General features: G+C 40.1%; 1 protein-coding gene across 2 annotated transcripts in view; it reads left to right on the plus strand.

The window, feature by feature from the left end:
• Positions 1 to 811: 811 nt before the first annotated feature.
• dnajb6b (DnaJ heat shock protein family (Hsp40) member B6b) overlaps positions 812 to 16,369 on the plus strand; it is a 34,042-nt gene continuing 18,484 nt past the window's right edge. For both annotated transcript variants that reach the window (XM_050057037.1, XM_050057038.1), the window contains exons 1-5: positions 812 to 948; positions 9,465 to 9,587; positions 11,942 to 12,051; positions 14,032 to 14,091; positions 14,434 to 14,538. In XM_050057037.1, coding sequence (XP_049912994.1) covers positions 9,523 to 9,587; positions 11,942 to 12,051; positions 14,032 to 14,091; positions 14,434 to 14,538 — 340 coding nt within the window. In that variant the 5' untranslated portion in view covers positions 812 to 948; positions 9,465 to 9,522. The remainder of the gene's footprint in view (positions 949 to 9,464; positions 9,588 to 11,941; positions 12,052 to 14,031; positions 14,092 to 14,433; positions 14,539 to 16,369) is intronic.

Here is a 16,369-nt window from a genome sequence, read left to right on the forward strand (position 1 = left end):
TCCATCAAAATATCCTCAAAGATCCAGGGGTGATCCTCCTCGGAGCAATCCCACTCTATTACAAATCCTCTCACATTTAGATGGTTGAATCCTGAACCTCCAGTGTACAACATCTGGATTAAAAAAATATGGGGACTGTATGAGATGGAACAAATCACATATGCATTGAGGTTTATTCATATGCCCTGTAATGAGTTTGTTAATGCAGTAAGGGAACTCTAAAATCCATACCCCCCTTCTTTTCAAATCCCACTTTTATATTTTGAAGTTAACTCTATTTATTTACATTTATTATCTTCTCTTGCTTTTCCCTAATCTTTTTTCTATCTCCGTTTGTGAATGTGAATTTCTCAGGTGTGGGATCAATAAAGTTTTATCTTATCTTATCTTATCGTTTCCTCTCTTTTTACTCGTGGGTGTGCATGTAGTCAAACAGGTATGTTTGTATGCACACTTACACACATTTTTTTAAATTCATTTATCACTATTATTGGTATCTAATTGTATTTCTTTTTCCTTGCAAATTGAAATCTCAGGAACATCATAGTGCACTTGATCACTTCACTGTACTTGTCTTAAACCAGGATAGCTGTTTGTACATTTGATCAAAGTACTATGTCCTATGTGAGCTATGTAAAAACTATATTGATTGTACAGAATGCTGAAGTTGAAATAAAAAAAATGAGTTTAAGAAAAAAGATAAATTAAGCCCAATTACCCCTCCAATCTCGTTTGAAGGGCAACCGCTGCCCATTCTTGTGCGTGGGAATTCCGATATCCGACGGTCCCTGAAAGCATCAGCAGCATAGTGGGCTAGTCGTTATCAGTAGCCACACCACCACCAGCACCCAGCCACCAGCGGCTGCAGTCACACACTCCTCACTCGGGTGAAGACGGGCAAATTGCGACGAAAGAGAGGGCCTTTGAGCGGACATTTCCTTTAAACAGGTGAGCGCTTATTTTACAGATGTTAGCAGTGTGTGTCGACGCGGTTTTGACTCGCTGAACGACCGTTGGAGGTGTTTTCAGGAGGCGGTAAACACAACGGAAACGTTACATGTGGGGATGCTGTGGTGTCGCAACCTGATGTCCCCCGCTGCCGTCGGCGTCATGAATTATATATATTATCATTATTATTTTATCACAGATGTAGTTTTCAGTTTGGGGACAGATTAAAGTACCTGCTGACGTTAAGTTAAGCTAGCCTGAAACATTGCTAAATGTGTGGAGCTCCTTGTTTATGCCCGGCTTTAGCTAACGTTACCCCAACCGAAATAATGACAAGTTAGCAGCTAGCTACAATATTAGCTTTATTAACACAAATGCTGTGGAGCTCATGATAATTGTAAACGTTTTGTAAAGCATGTAATGGAAAATATAAGATATAAAGATAGTTATATGTTTGTGTCACCAGTCCAGACTGTGCTAGTTGGTGAAGGTCTGTCAGTGCCAGTCCAATATTAAAGTTAGGACTATTTTTAGAGATGCTTTCACTTGTTATGTAACGTTTTTGCTTTTTAAATTAATATTTTTATGCTTTTTGTTAATACAGCTCATAAATGATAATTCGGCTTCAAGTCTGCTGTGTGTAATATCTGATTTTCCTGTTGGTAGCAGCTTCTAGAAAGTTCTGGGAAAATTATCTACAGTAGAAGAAGACATCTTTTTTAGGCAAGGATACTATATTTAAGTATATATTAATAAATTAACTTTATAGTTTCCTTTAATTTAGGTTAGAGTTTGTTTTCACTGATGGTTGTCATTGGTTACAGACACTTAGGAGAGAGGAAGTACTTCAAGGACTTAAGTTATCACATGCAATACTATATTTAAGCGTAATAAAGTACAGAAATATAACAGTGTCGACTGCAGCTAACAGTATTTCCATTATTGCTTCATCTACTGGCTGATGAGCCACAAACAAAATCTCAGTTTCAAGGTATGAAATGTAAATAAAGATGAGAAGACTTTACAAATATGAGGCTGTACTGCTGAAACAACAGATCAGTTAACAGTTGATTAATCTCACGTCTTTTACCAGGTAAAATAAATGCTATTTCCAGCTGTTCAAATTTGAGCATCATTGTGCATTTAATATTTTTAGTTTTTAACTGTTTGACATATCATTGAGAAAACATCGTTATTGGGATTTGAGAGCTTGAAATTGACATTTTTCACCCTTTTTCTGGCATTTAACAATCTTATGAGGCTTTGACAAGCAAAGTTTGGTATTTTTACTTTATGGTTATAGATATTAAAATCTGTTAATTAGGATTGTATTACTATTATCTATTTGATGACCAGACTAGACCCTCAATTCAGTGCAATAAAAACAGGAGAACAACTGTATAACAAGTAAAACAAATGTGCAGATGAGATGAAACGAAACCTGTAGGATGCACTTAGACAGCATTTCTTGTTTGCCTTTATCCTAGAGTTTGACTTGAGATATGTGACGTGTGTAAATACTACCATACAAAGGTTGAGAAAGAGGTTCTTGGTGTGACTCCTGAGGCTGACCAGTTTGACCAGTTTTGTAAAATAAATCAGTCAGGTTTGACCTGTGGTTGCCCCTTCATTATGAGTTGTGGGTAAATCAGAATACAGTGCTAAAAAGTGAATAAATTCCAGTTAAGTTAGTGTTTGGTTGACCATTATCAATACAGACGTAACAATTATTTGTGGCACAGTCAGCTAGCCAGTAATGTTTAATAAAGTTTTTGAACCTGTGTTGAATGAAATATTAACCAGTGCATGGTTGCTGCCCTCTGAAGCAGTATTTGCTTCTCATTATTTTGCCAGTTGTCAAGAAAAAACACCCTGATCTTATTTCCTCCCCTGGATTTCCCAAACATCCAAATGTGTAAATGGACTCCCTGTACAAGAGGACAGTGCTCACTGCTGTTTACAGTAAATGAGGTCTTCACAGGATGTTGGCTTCTTAGAACATGTTACACTAATGGAAAGTAAAGATAAAAGTCCCCTAGAAAACTCAGATGAGCTGCTGATCATGTGCCAGCTGTTTAGTTTTTGAATCACAAACTCTTGATATGACTCATTTCAGCTAGATAAGGTAGATGTTTGTTAGTGTGTTGTGCCTAGCTGTCATCTGTGTCTCTCTTCTGTCAGCTGTGATTTGTGTTAGGAGTTAGTTTCCGGCTACTCAGAGCCCGTTTCGTCCGGTGCTCTTGTCTTGTTAATGTCAGATTTGTAGTGGTGTTTGAGAGCTCTTGGACACTGACAGACCTACTCCAGCTGCCGTTGTTGATTGCAATCACAGTGAGGGTGACTCTGTGTTAAATTCGAAACAGCATGAGACTGGGTTTGCAGGTAAAAAATCAAGCCTGTAGGGAAAAATTGGACTTTGAGCATAGGGACGCTAATTTGTAAACTAAAACAGAAACCGAAATACTGGAGTCTAACAGAGATTTTCATCAAGAGATAAAACCTAGAGCTGCTTTACAGGTAATTAACTGGGGAATTGCTGTGCTGACGTAAATCCTGGAAGCTTTTACAGCACAGATTCACCTTTTACAAGAACATACTCTGATTATCTGCTGATACTGCCCTGATGTTGCATATAGAAAGTATGCAGTTGCAAGACTTCAGGGTTGATGATAACTCTTGTTGGGGAAATTCCAGTCACGTTGTAGGCCGTCAGTGCTTATCTGTGTATGACAGTATTGAGTTTGTGGTAAGATGTATTAAATATTTTATTTTTATTATATTTATTTATTTTCTTCTAAGTGATACAGCCACTCAGTGTACACTTAAGCTAATATACACCCATATTAAAATCAATAAAGCAGTTTAGAGCATATGGACTAGTGTTTTGCATGATGTGTGGAGTGTTAGTGTGGATGTCTTGTGACAGGAAGGTTTGGACAGCCTCTAAATACTGAAGCTGAAATACAGTATCTATCAACAACAGGCTGATATTATTCAGCCAGCACTGACTTTTCACAAATATGTAGGATTTATATGATGTATGTGTTGACAGAAATGCAAAAAGAAGTTGCAGCACAAAGAGTTATTACTGCAATTTATGACTTGTGGTGTTTCATTCATATTTATAGTTATTTAAAGTTTGCCAACCAACCAACTCTGTACATTTATGTTTACTGTTGCTATAATCCTAACTAAAATCTATCTGTAAAATATACTGCCTCAGTGAAACTCATCTTCAGTATATGATGTGTTTATACATTATGCTAGACACTTTGGTCTAATGATTTTTGCGGGTGAAATGCGGGTGAAAACTTGTTCTAACCTGTTCTTCAAGGCCTGGTGTCAAGACAAGTATTGATGCACTGTAATGGGTTTGATTATCAATTATTTATACACTCTGACCAGGAATTTACAGCTTAATTACTGTATGTAAGTTGTGTATTTTCAAAGGACAGTCTAAATAAATGAGTAGATACTAGATAAAATATCTGAACACATTTGCTTTCCCAGCTTCGCTTGTGTTTATTCTGATTCACCATTTCAAGAATTTGACTTTTCGTCTCATTATCTACTGTTACACAATATTGCCCCTTGAAGGGAAGAACCTTATTTGACACACAAGTACTGCACAGCTGAAAAAAAAAAACTTGAACAGTTGTTGTTGTAATCTCTCACTGCTCATTTTATCAGGAAGCGTTTGCTCCACAATCGCATGTAGATTCCTATGGAGTCAATGCTTCATGCAAAAGATGAGAATGCTAAGATCAGACTGCTGTTAACCTTTGTTGACATGCAGTGCCCCTGGTCCCATGAACACTTGTGTAAAGGTGACTCGTAAGGTCTTCTTCTGGCAACCTTCTTTTTAAATCATTGAATAATCCTTTCATCAGCTATCCATCGATTTTTGCAGTTGCTTTTCCCTTTCATCTGCCCCTCGTTGCTCCCGGGAATCCCCCATTTCAAAGCCAGCTGGGTGATAAATCCCTCCCAAAAGTCCTGCCCTGAGTTACCCTTTCAGTCAGTTGTCCTCAGTACACTTGTCAAAGAGTAGGTGGTGGAGATGCTCACAAGTTACCCAAACCACAACAGCTGGCTCCTGTATACATGGGAGAATCAGCTCGTCACTGAGGTCTTCACCTGATTACTCTCTGAAGAACAAGGCCATCTGCCCTGTTTGATTTTGGCTGCTCATACTGCATCTAACTGGCTGTCGTTGCCATGATTTGTCTTAGCTTCACTTTGAAGTCCAAAAGATACTTTGAACTAGGCATGATAATATGATTAAAAGTTTTAAAATGGCACTAAAATATACTGGGATCTCTTTATCTTACATTTTGTTAGGAAACATATGCCATTTCAAACAGTTAAGATTCATTGTTTTTAACTAAAAAGGATGTTCACTGGAAAAAGATGTCATATCTGGGATGCAAAAAAAATATTTATCTCATATATATGAAATATGCCAGTGCTTGATTAAGATATGAAGTTGTTTTTTTGAGGTTGGTGCATATGCAGCCTGTTTTTGCAAGTCTCTTTTTTTTGCTGGTTGCCCAGCCGTCTCTTTGGGTGCTGCTGGATACGATTTTCATGATTATCTTGATAATGGAAATCCACCACATTCAACTTGCTGTATTTTTATTGCGATTGACGATAAAATCATATATGATCCCATCACTTCTTAGGCTTGTATTTCATTCAGCTTTTAAACTACGACGAAACAGAAAAAGGTCCTTGAAGACAACTTTGACGGTGATTGAAAATTACTGTAATTTTTTTTTGTCTTGAAATAAACTAAACTGTGAAATTCCCAGATGTTCAAATATTTATGGGAACAGCTGTTCCCACAGTCAATTTACTGAAAAAATACCAAAATAATTTTGTTAGACTGGTCAGAGATTCCTGCACAGCACAAAAGTGTTGTCAAAATTATGGCAAAAAAGGCAAAATGCTGCTTTTCCATCTGTTTTTCTTTGACTTTGCTCTAATTAACAAGAATTTCAAAGCCCCGTGTCTTTGTTAACTTTATTATTCATTTGACTCCTACTAAATTTCAGGACAGATGGAATTATAATGATGAACTGCTTCTGCCTGTGAGCTGATAACTTTTATAACCACCACCTCTGGTTCACTGAGGCATCATGGGATTGACTGACCCACATCTGTTGCTCACGCTGAGGCATAGTTCATGCTGAGCGGAGCAGGAATCCATCAGATCTGGGTTAGCTGTGTAAAGCCACCACGAGGCATAAATCTGCACGTACATGCATGGATACACACACATACACACACTGCGCAGACCCATGAGTAACCACATCTCTAGCAGGCACTAGTGTCCATTAACTCCTCGCTGCTGCAGGGGAACTGGTGGCAGGTGAGTGGATCAGTAATGGCTGAAGTGAGGGGGGGGGGGGATAAAAGAAGATCCATTTAATATGATGAGTCAGTATGTTGGGTTGGTTTTTAGAGAAAACCCAGAGGAAAATAAGGACTTTCTGGGTCACATCCTACTATATTTAGATTGTGGTTTATATTAGGATGTGGAGACAGAAAGGAGGACGTTCTAACGGTTAGGATTAGATAGATCTTAAATCAGCAAATGGGGAATTCAACAGAAAAAGATAATGAAGTGTCAGGGGGAGATTTTGACTTACTGCCTGACTCAGGCATCTGAAAGAGAGGAGTTTATTGCCTGTGCCATGTCTAAACCAGGAGTCACTTACTGGCACTGCCATGTGCCAAACACCCCCAACCCCCCGCATGCTCACAACACACACAAACACAATCTAACTGCAAAGGCCACAGGTTATAAATAGCAAACAAACAGGACACAGTGGACTCCCTGTGTAAGTAGCCCTCACTGGTTTGTTTATCATTTTTAATGCGATAGCCAAGATATCTCTTGATGATTAATGGTCGACTGTGGGTTTTCTTGGCTTTTTCCTTATTGTTTTAGTCGTTCTGCTGCTGTATGATGTATGATTTTGCCTCTCTGTGAAAGACAAATGGGTGTCGAGCTGTGGGATTATTTGTTAGGATCAAGGTGTGGAAGGGAATTCAAAAGGTCCATTTAAGTGTGGCAACTTTGGGTATGATTTACCAGGTTTGGGTCATAATATGTGTCTGATTTTTTTTGTCTAAGGTCTGTTTTTCCCCCATGCTCTGTTATAGAAGTGCAGCTTTTATGGTTTGGTTCCAACAAGTTGTTTATGTGCAGGCGCATTAATTGTACTAACTGTCTTGTTAAGTATGATGAAGTATATTTTTTTTAAAGTGGGGTTCTGTGTCCTGTGAAGTTCACATCTGAATGAAACCCAACAGAACAGCATGTCTTTCCCCCTTTTTTTTCTTTAAGTGAAATAAGATTCTGCGAGCCAAAACATACAGGGATGTACTGTTCAGTATGTAGCTTTAATATGAGAGAAGAAACAGACCTTCCACTTAGTTCCTCTTTATATAGACCTCAGAGCACAGCCTGAAAACCAGAGCCTGGTCTGCTTGTATAGGTGTTGAAAGAAAGCTTGTGACACACTGTGTTTCAGTCAGGGAAGATCCTGTCTTCTTATGAACAATCAGTTATAAAATCCTCCTCCCCCTGTGTGATTTGCACATCACATTAGTGGATTATGCTGACTGTCCCTGAAAAAGAAGGTAGAACCTAGAGGTAAAATATTACAAAGGTCATTATTACAGACATGGATAGCCAAAGGCAACCCTCATTGGACACATGAGGATGATAGCAGCTAAAGGCTATATTTGGTTTAGAAAAGATGTTGTCCACTGTGACAGCAACACTGTGAATGACCATCGGTTGCCACAGTTGGTCAAGCCCATAAAAGGGACCTTCGATATTAAGAGGCCAAGTCCTTCCCTTCCTGGTGGACCACCATGGGAGCTATGTACGATAGTCAACAGCAAGAATTGTACCATGAATTTCACACATATTTGTCGGTTTAAAAGATTTCAAGAAAGCCGCAGTTTGCTGTAAAGCTCTTGAGGTATAACACTGTGAAAATACGTAATAAAATGGACTACAAACTCTAAATTTGTGTAAGTAACGTCTCAACTTTCTCTCTCGCTTATGCTACGATGCCTGTTTGTTTCATGCCGGGATATACTCATGCAAGCAAGGTCTTGCTCGTCCTTTTGCCTCCCAGCTGATTAAAAAAAGTTGGTGGATATAATGCTCATTGGGTAAGATAACGTTATATTTGTGCCAAGGCCCATGTCGGTGTTGGTGACATATTGTGTGAGACGAGAGAAGTACTAAACTGAGCAGTTTCACATAAAACTAAATGGTAGAATGAGAAACCCATGACTTTCTTGACTTTAAAAATTATCTTTTAAATTGACAAGCATCATATGTGTAAGTCCTGACACAATTTAAATGGGATAAAAAGATTATTCATCTCTCAAGGTTGACTCCCGTATATACTTTTTCTGGAATAAGGTCCCATGGGCGACACAAAGGGGAGGGACTTTGCCTTTCTATACATGTAATGGCTACAAAAATGATACGGTCGGGTTGCTGTAAACCTCTCCAAAATCCAATACAGGCAGGACAGAGCTGCTAACGCTAACCTAAACTCTTGATGTTATTAACATGCTCCCTGACCCTGGAAGTGATGCTAGGTTACATCTGTATGCAGTGAGCTACTTAGCCAGACATGCTAACGATTGTAGTTTACCCTATGAGGGACAGTTTAGTGATTGTTAGTGGGAGGATCAGTTGGATAGCCACTGCCATTTTGATGACTAAATCAGCCATGTGATTCTTATATTTTTCGCTGTTGCCTGTCTCCATCGGAATGTATTCTGTGGAAATGTTTTACACCATGAAGCTTAGAGTCAAATCTCTGCAGCTTTTAGTAGTTTGATATTTCTTTGTATCTACCTCTAGATCAAGACTCAGTATCTTGGCAGCAGTTGTTATGATATTCCCTAGCCAACTAGGTACACAGTGCAGAAGAGATTTTGAGCGCATGACTTTGATTGCAATGATGTGTCGGTGCAGGTTGCCCTCTCTGTGTTGGAGTATTGCAAAAAGATGGAAATCTGGGGCTAAAAGTAGACGACTTGGATATCTTCTGATACTTTTTCATCAGACCTGTTCTGTCTTGTTTTTGAGAGGCTTCATAACTTCAACATTAGGTCATGTTTGGGGGGGGGGGCTTCATGGTCTTTATCTCCAAATTTCAAAAGCAATACATGATTCACATTTTCACTAGTACAGCCTCAGGGTGAGGGATGATCACCCGCTTATTATGTAATTTTGCTGGGCTTGTATTAGCTTAGCTGTCCTCCTCCCAGCATCTCTATTTCAGTGCAGTAGATTACATTGTTGGGAATTGCCACCCTGTTTAATGCCATTGCCCCCTCCCTCCCCTTTACAAATTTACCCCTCATGTCTGAAAGGGACGTAACTCACCCGCCGCACGTGGCTATGCTCAGTTGTAGTTTGTTGGGCTTTATCTCTCCAAGCTAATATGTCTTAACAGAACTTAACTCTCTTTCCACAGAGCCCACATAGAGGACCCTCGCACAGGACGGCGACTGCGGACTCACACAGACAGAGCCATGCTTGAATACTACCAGACATTAGGAGTCCCGAAAAATGCAACGCAAGATGACATCAAAAAAGCGTAAGTGCCCCTGAGTGTTTTCTGCTCTTACCCCCCTCCCCCAGTGTTGTTGTTAAATGTCGCCCACTCAGAGGGGTGTAATAGGTTAATTATATCCCCCTCTAGCTGTATAAACTGACACAAGGAGGGAGAGGGAGCAGAGAGACTGCAATGCAGAAAGTTTCCACTCGTCTTCCTGTAACCTTGCCGCTGTCAAATACCTTCCCTCTACACTCACCCACCTCTCGCAGTCGCCCACTGAACAGGCCAGTTCCAGTTAATTACAGTACCTCACAGGTTTCTCAATAACGCGTTTTGTTTTGACAAGTTTCAAGGTTCCTATGAATTGAATTTTAATATTAACGACAGGCATGTGCTCCAGGGGAAATTAATAGTTATTTTGGGTAATGCAGCAAATTTCTGAGTGGAGTTAAATCACGCGAGAGAGGATGAAACCGTTGAGCATTACTGATTATTGCTGATCAAATCAACCAGTGAATCTGTGTTGCAAAGTCTCCAGCATAGAAAGATAATGAATACTGAGAGCCCGCTATCTTTATACACTCAGTTGGGTGCCAAAGTCAAATGTTATCTCGACTGACATAAATCAATAAGTTGTATCTTTAGCCTATGACCCCACTCTCTCCTCTTGATCTCTGGTTGAATTATTTGCCGTTCTAGCGGCTCATTCTAAGGACAGCAATGTTGGTTGCTCAGTCAGTCCAGACTGAATAAATCCACAACTATTGGATGGATTATCATGAAATTTGGTACAGACATTCGTCTCAGGCTGAAATGTAATAACTTTGGTGATCCCTCATGTTTTTATCTAGCTCTGCTGTACTTAGTGCTCAGTTCATGTCATGTTGGAGTTACTGTAAGTAATAAGGTTCCAACGTGTGAATAGTATTCATGTCAAGGCGTCCAAGTCATAATTGCAAAGTGGAAACGTTTTTGAAAGCTGTGATTTATATCTGACTTGGAACATTAAGCTAAGTTTATGTTTGCTGTAGTGTCCCAGAGCGAGGTTTGTGCGCCATAAAATGATGTCATCACGTCTTTTGCGTTGAGCTGGTAGGCTCTGAAAGTCATCACAGTGCTTGGTTGTGCACCTCTGAATTTTTGTAATTAGGTGCCCACACTGTTTTTCAGTTCAATATGTAGACCTTCAAGGGAAGACTTGCTGAAAAAGTTCACTCATACAGACATCTCTACAACTCTTGATTGCGAGATCACAGGGACAATCAAACGGCCTTAAATTCGTAGGGAAAAAACCCCTCACAGTGGGGAAAGAAAAGGCTTTTTGCCACAGGGTGTGGAAGAACACGAGACATTGCTAAAAATGGTCTCATTTAAAAAGTTGTGAGCACACCATAGGGTCTCACACGATTATAAGCAAAGATTTGATATGGAAGTGCCTGGAAGACAAATGTAATCAAACCCAAATTTTATGGTTACAGTGTTTGTCATTGCACAGAATTTTAATCCTCACATGATCAACTCTATAATCATATAGCTTACTTGATTACGTGAAAGCTAGCAGTTGTTAACATGAGTCTTTCCCATCTGTACCATCAACCCCATATGATGTGAACATTGCCCCACAGAGCTAGCATGGCTGCTTGTTTGTTGATTAAATGTGATGATGGTTATGAAGTTTTAAGAGCAAGATTTAATACTGTCCTCAAAGCCTTTTGAGCTGAAGGTAGAGTATTCAGAGTAAGACAATGGCTGCTGTTGCTTTTCCTAGTTAACATTCAGGCTTCTGACTACAGAGGCTAACACCACATTGTTCAACCTAGTATGGCCGGTTGACCATTGACCAGGCTTCAGACAGCCAGATGATGTCACAGATTATAACAAAGACGTGGACTACAAAGACTATTCTCTACAGACCCATAAGGGAGTCAATCCCTGGATTGTGTGCAGCCTTTTTGCTGGCTGAGTCCCAGTCCATAGTCTTGTCCACGTCATCTGTGTGTCCGCTGCTGGAACTGCTGCTGGGCTTAGAAACAAACAGCTGATGCAGCGTAAGCTGCTGTGTGAGCCTCCACTGCATGTCAGGCTGTCTTTGTTATTTCTGCTTGGATAGGGGGAAGGACAGAGTGTGCATGTATGTATTTGAGTGTGCACATAGAGGCATGTCTGTGTGTTTGGTGTAGGCATGGTTGCCACACTAAAAAAAGACTTGGATGTGTGTTTCGGATAGGGGGATGTTACACATACAGTACATACATATTTTCCTCCTCCCATTTCTGTATTGAGAACTGACTATATGTCCTTAAAATATCTGCAGTCTCTGACATACATTGTGTGTTTGCCTCTGGTTTGATGTCAATGTCTGTGTTTTAACTGTGTGGTACTTTGTGTCTCAGTTACAGAAAATTGGCCTTGAAGTGGCATCCAGACAAGAACCCAGACAACAAGGAGGAAGCAGAGAAAAGGTTCAAAGAGCTGTCAGAAGCATATGAAGTGCTCTCAGATGGTAAGCTTTTCTGTAGAGGGAGACAATCTGTCACATAGCCATGTTACAGGAGCTCTATATGATACTTAGAGCATTAATATAGCAACAACTATTTGCTATGTAAATATATACTGGAGTAATGGCATCCTTAGCAGAGAATGACGATGACTTAAGCACTGACGTTTTGTCATCATTGTCATACCTTCATACCCTCATGAAATATGGTATGGTATATGGTGTATGATGGTAAGATGGTGCAGTATTCCCCCACCCCGACCAGCGAGTTTGCTGCTTTTGGAAGCTCTCTTACCTATCTTTTCCTTTTTAAATAGAACGGTCAGGGAGCTGAAATAAACCCTTAATTCACTTAGTTAGATGTTATAACATGCTGTTTTTCCCCACAGTCTCTTTCTGCCATTGCTAGTCAGCTGTTTATAGACGTACGTAACTGTCACGTGTCTTTTAGCTGAGCTGCCTTTTCCATCAGTAGAGACCGGCACGTGCTGTCCACTACATACAATGAATTTAATAGAAAGAGGAGCATCAGTATGATTTCTAAATACCCTGGTATACTGTAATGACACGATAGCGCCCAAGCCCAGTACCTTTTATTATTCAAGTGACAAATGAATGATCGAACTGAAAAAAAAAAGTCAAAATCTCTTTGTGTCTGGCCACTTATGAATGTAAGTCTCTGTGTGTGTAGCCCACTGGCTAGCTAATCGCAGCCACTCTGTAGTCCGCCCATACTGTGGCTACTGCTGATAACACTGTCCCCACCCATGGTGTCTCCAGCCAAGGCGTCCTCGTGCAAGCATAACACCCACCCTCTGGTCCCCCCCCCACCAAGTTTACACCGTCAGCTCTGTCAGCACTGTTGCTGTTGTTAGCTCTGTCAGCCAACAGCTGGTGGCTAACTCAGCCAACTTCATGTTGAGAGCCATGTGCAGACAATCCTGGCCCAGACTCTGAATCATAGATATGCTCTGAATGTTGCATACAGCTCCTTTAAGTGATGAATATATAAATGTGATGACTGATGTTTCTGTAAACATTTAAAAAACATACATGTCTTGTCATTAGCTCCTCAGTTTTTGAAGTTGTCAGTTGTTGTCATCTCTGCTGTTAGGGAAAAGTAAGATTGCGCTCCCATGTTTGATAACAAAGGCAGGGTGAGGGGTTTAAAAATGTTTTTGCTATTAATGATAACTTAAGGTTTTGGAAGTGATACGAAAATGATCCATCCAACATATGCAGCATTAAAAGACCTTTATTTTAAAAAGCAATACAGTCTAAAATTGACAAAATTATTATTTAACTCAAGGATTATCAGATAATCTGGTAACAAAGGTTCTGTTTCTTAAGTGGATGTAATTACCAGTGTAATGCTGTAAGCATGAGAACGTCTGGAATTCAGCTGTAGGATTGAAAACACAACAGAAGCCTGTAACATTTCATGTTATTAGTCACAGCTATGCACCACAAACACACTCAGTCAAAAGACGCAGGTATTGTTAGCTTGTCAGGATTGTTTTTACTGGTGTGAGTGGGTTTGGTGCAGAGTTCCTGTGTGGTGGGTGTTCAGCTTTTACTTTCTGTTTTGTCATGTCATAAATGGCTTTCAATTTGACCTGTAAAATGTGTTCAGACACTGATGGTTACACCCTTATTTTGACTGTTGAACAGCAGCTTTGTACAGTTTGAGATACTTGCAGCAAATAAGTTGAACATGCAGATGGTCAAACTGATGAAATAAATGCATACAACGCACATTAGTTGGATGTGATTTGAAAATGTGCACATATCTTATTTTAACGCTATGATTAATAATGGTGAGCACAAATAGTAAGGGGGCAGTTAATTGGATGCTAATGCATATACTACATAGTGTGAAGACTTATGTGACCCTCACTGAGGTTTAAAATAAAACAGGGTTGGAATCTGTTTGTTGGTTTCTTCTGTCTCTCTGTCTTATCTAAAATCCTACTCTTCCCACAACAGAAAACAAGAGGAATACTTATGACAGATATGGCAAAGACGGCCTTTCAGGAGGAGGAGGAGGTAAGGAGATGACTTTCAGGATAACATAATATTCATGTCATTGCCATGGAGATGACTGATAAGATTTCAATGGTCACTTCTTAAGTAGAAATGGCCAAATATGATGAGTATTAAAAAATAAGATATGAGTCTGTAGCGTGATGTGTTATAGTGGTATGGTTCTTCCACTGTTGTAAAAGTAATTTAGCCAGTATCAGTAACATATAAACTGCTATTTGTTTGAATAAAGTACAAACATCTTGGTATTGCGCTGGTATTTTGTTCTGATTTGTAGTAATAGTGGCATTTATAATCCTACTTCTGACATGAATAGATGAATATCCTTTTTTTAATGTTTTACAGGAGGCCATTATGATCACTTTGGCGGCGGCAGCTTCACATTCCGTAATCCCGAGGACGTTTTCAGGGAATTCTTTGGCGGCAGAGATCCATTTGCAGATTTTTTTGGTAAGTCCATTTCGATTCTGGCGAGGCGCTGATGGGATTTGTTGCTTTCAAAGAGAGGGAAGAAAGAGGGACTGAAGAGGAGAGTGCAGAGTCGGCAATGCCTATTATTAGCTGCATAATTTTATCTGGACAAAAATACACACAGATGACCTGAGAAGGCCCAGGAGAGGCAGAAAAGGAGAACATTCTGTAGGTCCCAGTTTTATATCACGTAAAACATTTATATTTCTATTTCCTATTTAGTTTGCCTGTTAGCTGTTAGCTCGTAGCCCCCGCTGTGTAGATATGTGGAGCATTTAGACCCTGGAAGCGTTCTGTAAAGCCTTGTGCTAATCCCCCACAGCACTGCAATGTGCATCTCCAATACTCTAAGCGCTGTTCACCTCAGGAGGTCATCTGCCACTAAATGTCACATGCTGGAAAACACTGACTATCTCTGCTGGATGTTGACCTCAACCTAATTATGCAGCTTTCATCTGTTAACCAGGGTTTAGACCTCTTAATTTACTCCAGCTTCTTTCTTAGAAGATACTCTTAATTCCTGCTATCCTTACCGTGAAAAGCAGCTGCCTAATTACTGAACAGTTTTTCACTACTGAAGCATGCTTGGTTTAAATATATTTTAAAGGCCATCCATTACACAGTGTTTTTAATGGACTCAGAAGCTCATTCATTGAGCGACTCAGGATGCCTCAGTGTTATTCGCAGCAGCTTAGAGGGTGTTTTGTTCCAGCAGCGTGGATGTGGTCTCTGGATGCAGCACCTTTCAGCTGTTAATTTAGTCTTAAGTGGCTTTTTATGGTGTTGTTTTGTTGTTGTATTGTGTATATGTACTTGTTGTGTACTGTGAATGTGGTGTCTGTGTTGCTGTCTGTATGAGTTTTTTGTGGTGGCAAATGATTATCCCTAGTGGGGATAATTAAACTGTTCAAATCTAATCCAATCTATAGGACTGCCCCCTAATAGTCGACCAAATGTTAGTTGACCAGAAAGATCATTAGTCGGCAAGATTTCATTGGTTGCTTAGTCGCAGAAAAAAACTGTAAAACTCTATTCAGAGCTTCGCCTTGTCCAAATAAATGAAAACCTTGATTTGAAAGGACAGACAAAGGGGGCGTCGGTAGCGTAGTGGATAGTGCCGGCGTCCCATGTACAGAGGCGATGCCTCGCTGCAGCGGTCGCAGGTTCGACTCTGGCTTGCACCCATTTCTGCATGTCACCCCCTGCTCTCTCTCTCACCCCCTTTCACTCTGTCCTATACAGTAAAGGCAAAAAAGCCCAAAAAATAATCTTTAAAAAAAGAAAAGAAAGAAAGGACAGACACAGGAGGAGACCACGCTCAGCAGTCATACAGGAGTCATGTTACAAACCAATCACAGCTGACAGATATCTTTCCCTTCTTCTGTAAATATTCAGTCTGATAAATACGGAAAAGTTGATCATGTTAGTGCAGGGCTACCCAGAACTTATAAAAAGCTCCCGGTAGAAGATCAGCTCTGCACTCAGGATTTCAGGTAAATATGCTATGTGATGCTTGTTAAGGTTGCTCAGCAACCTGGAACACAGCCTGCTGCCGCGCTCTTGAAACTGGAACCGGGAAGGCACAAGAGTATCACCCACCAGTTTTCTCAGTGGTTAAATACGCAGCACTTGTACGGCCCCTAATTTCCAGGGCTGGTACCTGCAGTTATTACACAGGCTAGTTAATAACATGTCGGGCAGGAAATCCAAAGTGTGGCATCATTTTGAGAAGGTGAAGGACGAACCCAAGGTGATATGTGAACTCATCTTCATTGGTCGACTACAAACATGACGTGTCATCTGAAACATG

The sequence above is a fragment of the Epinephelus moara genome, chromosome 11 (genome assembly GCF_006386435.1).
Source record: "Epinephelus moara isolate mb chromosome 11, YSFRI_EMoa_1.0, whole genome shotgun sequence".
Classification (NCBI taxonomy): Eukaryota; Metazoa; Chordata; class Actinopteri; order Perciformes; family Serranidae; genus Epinephelus; species Epinephelus moara.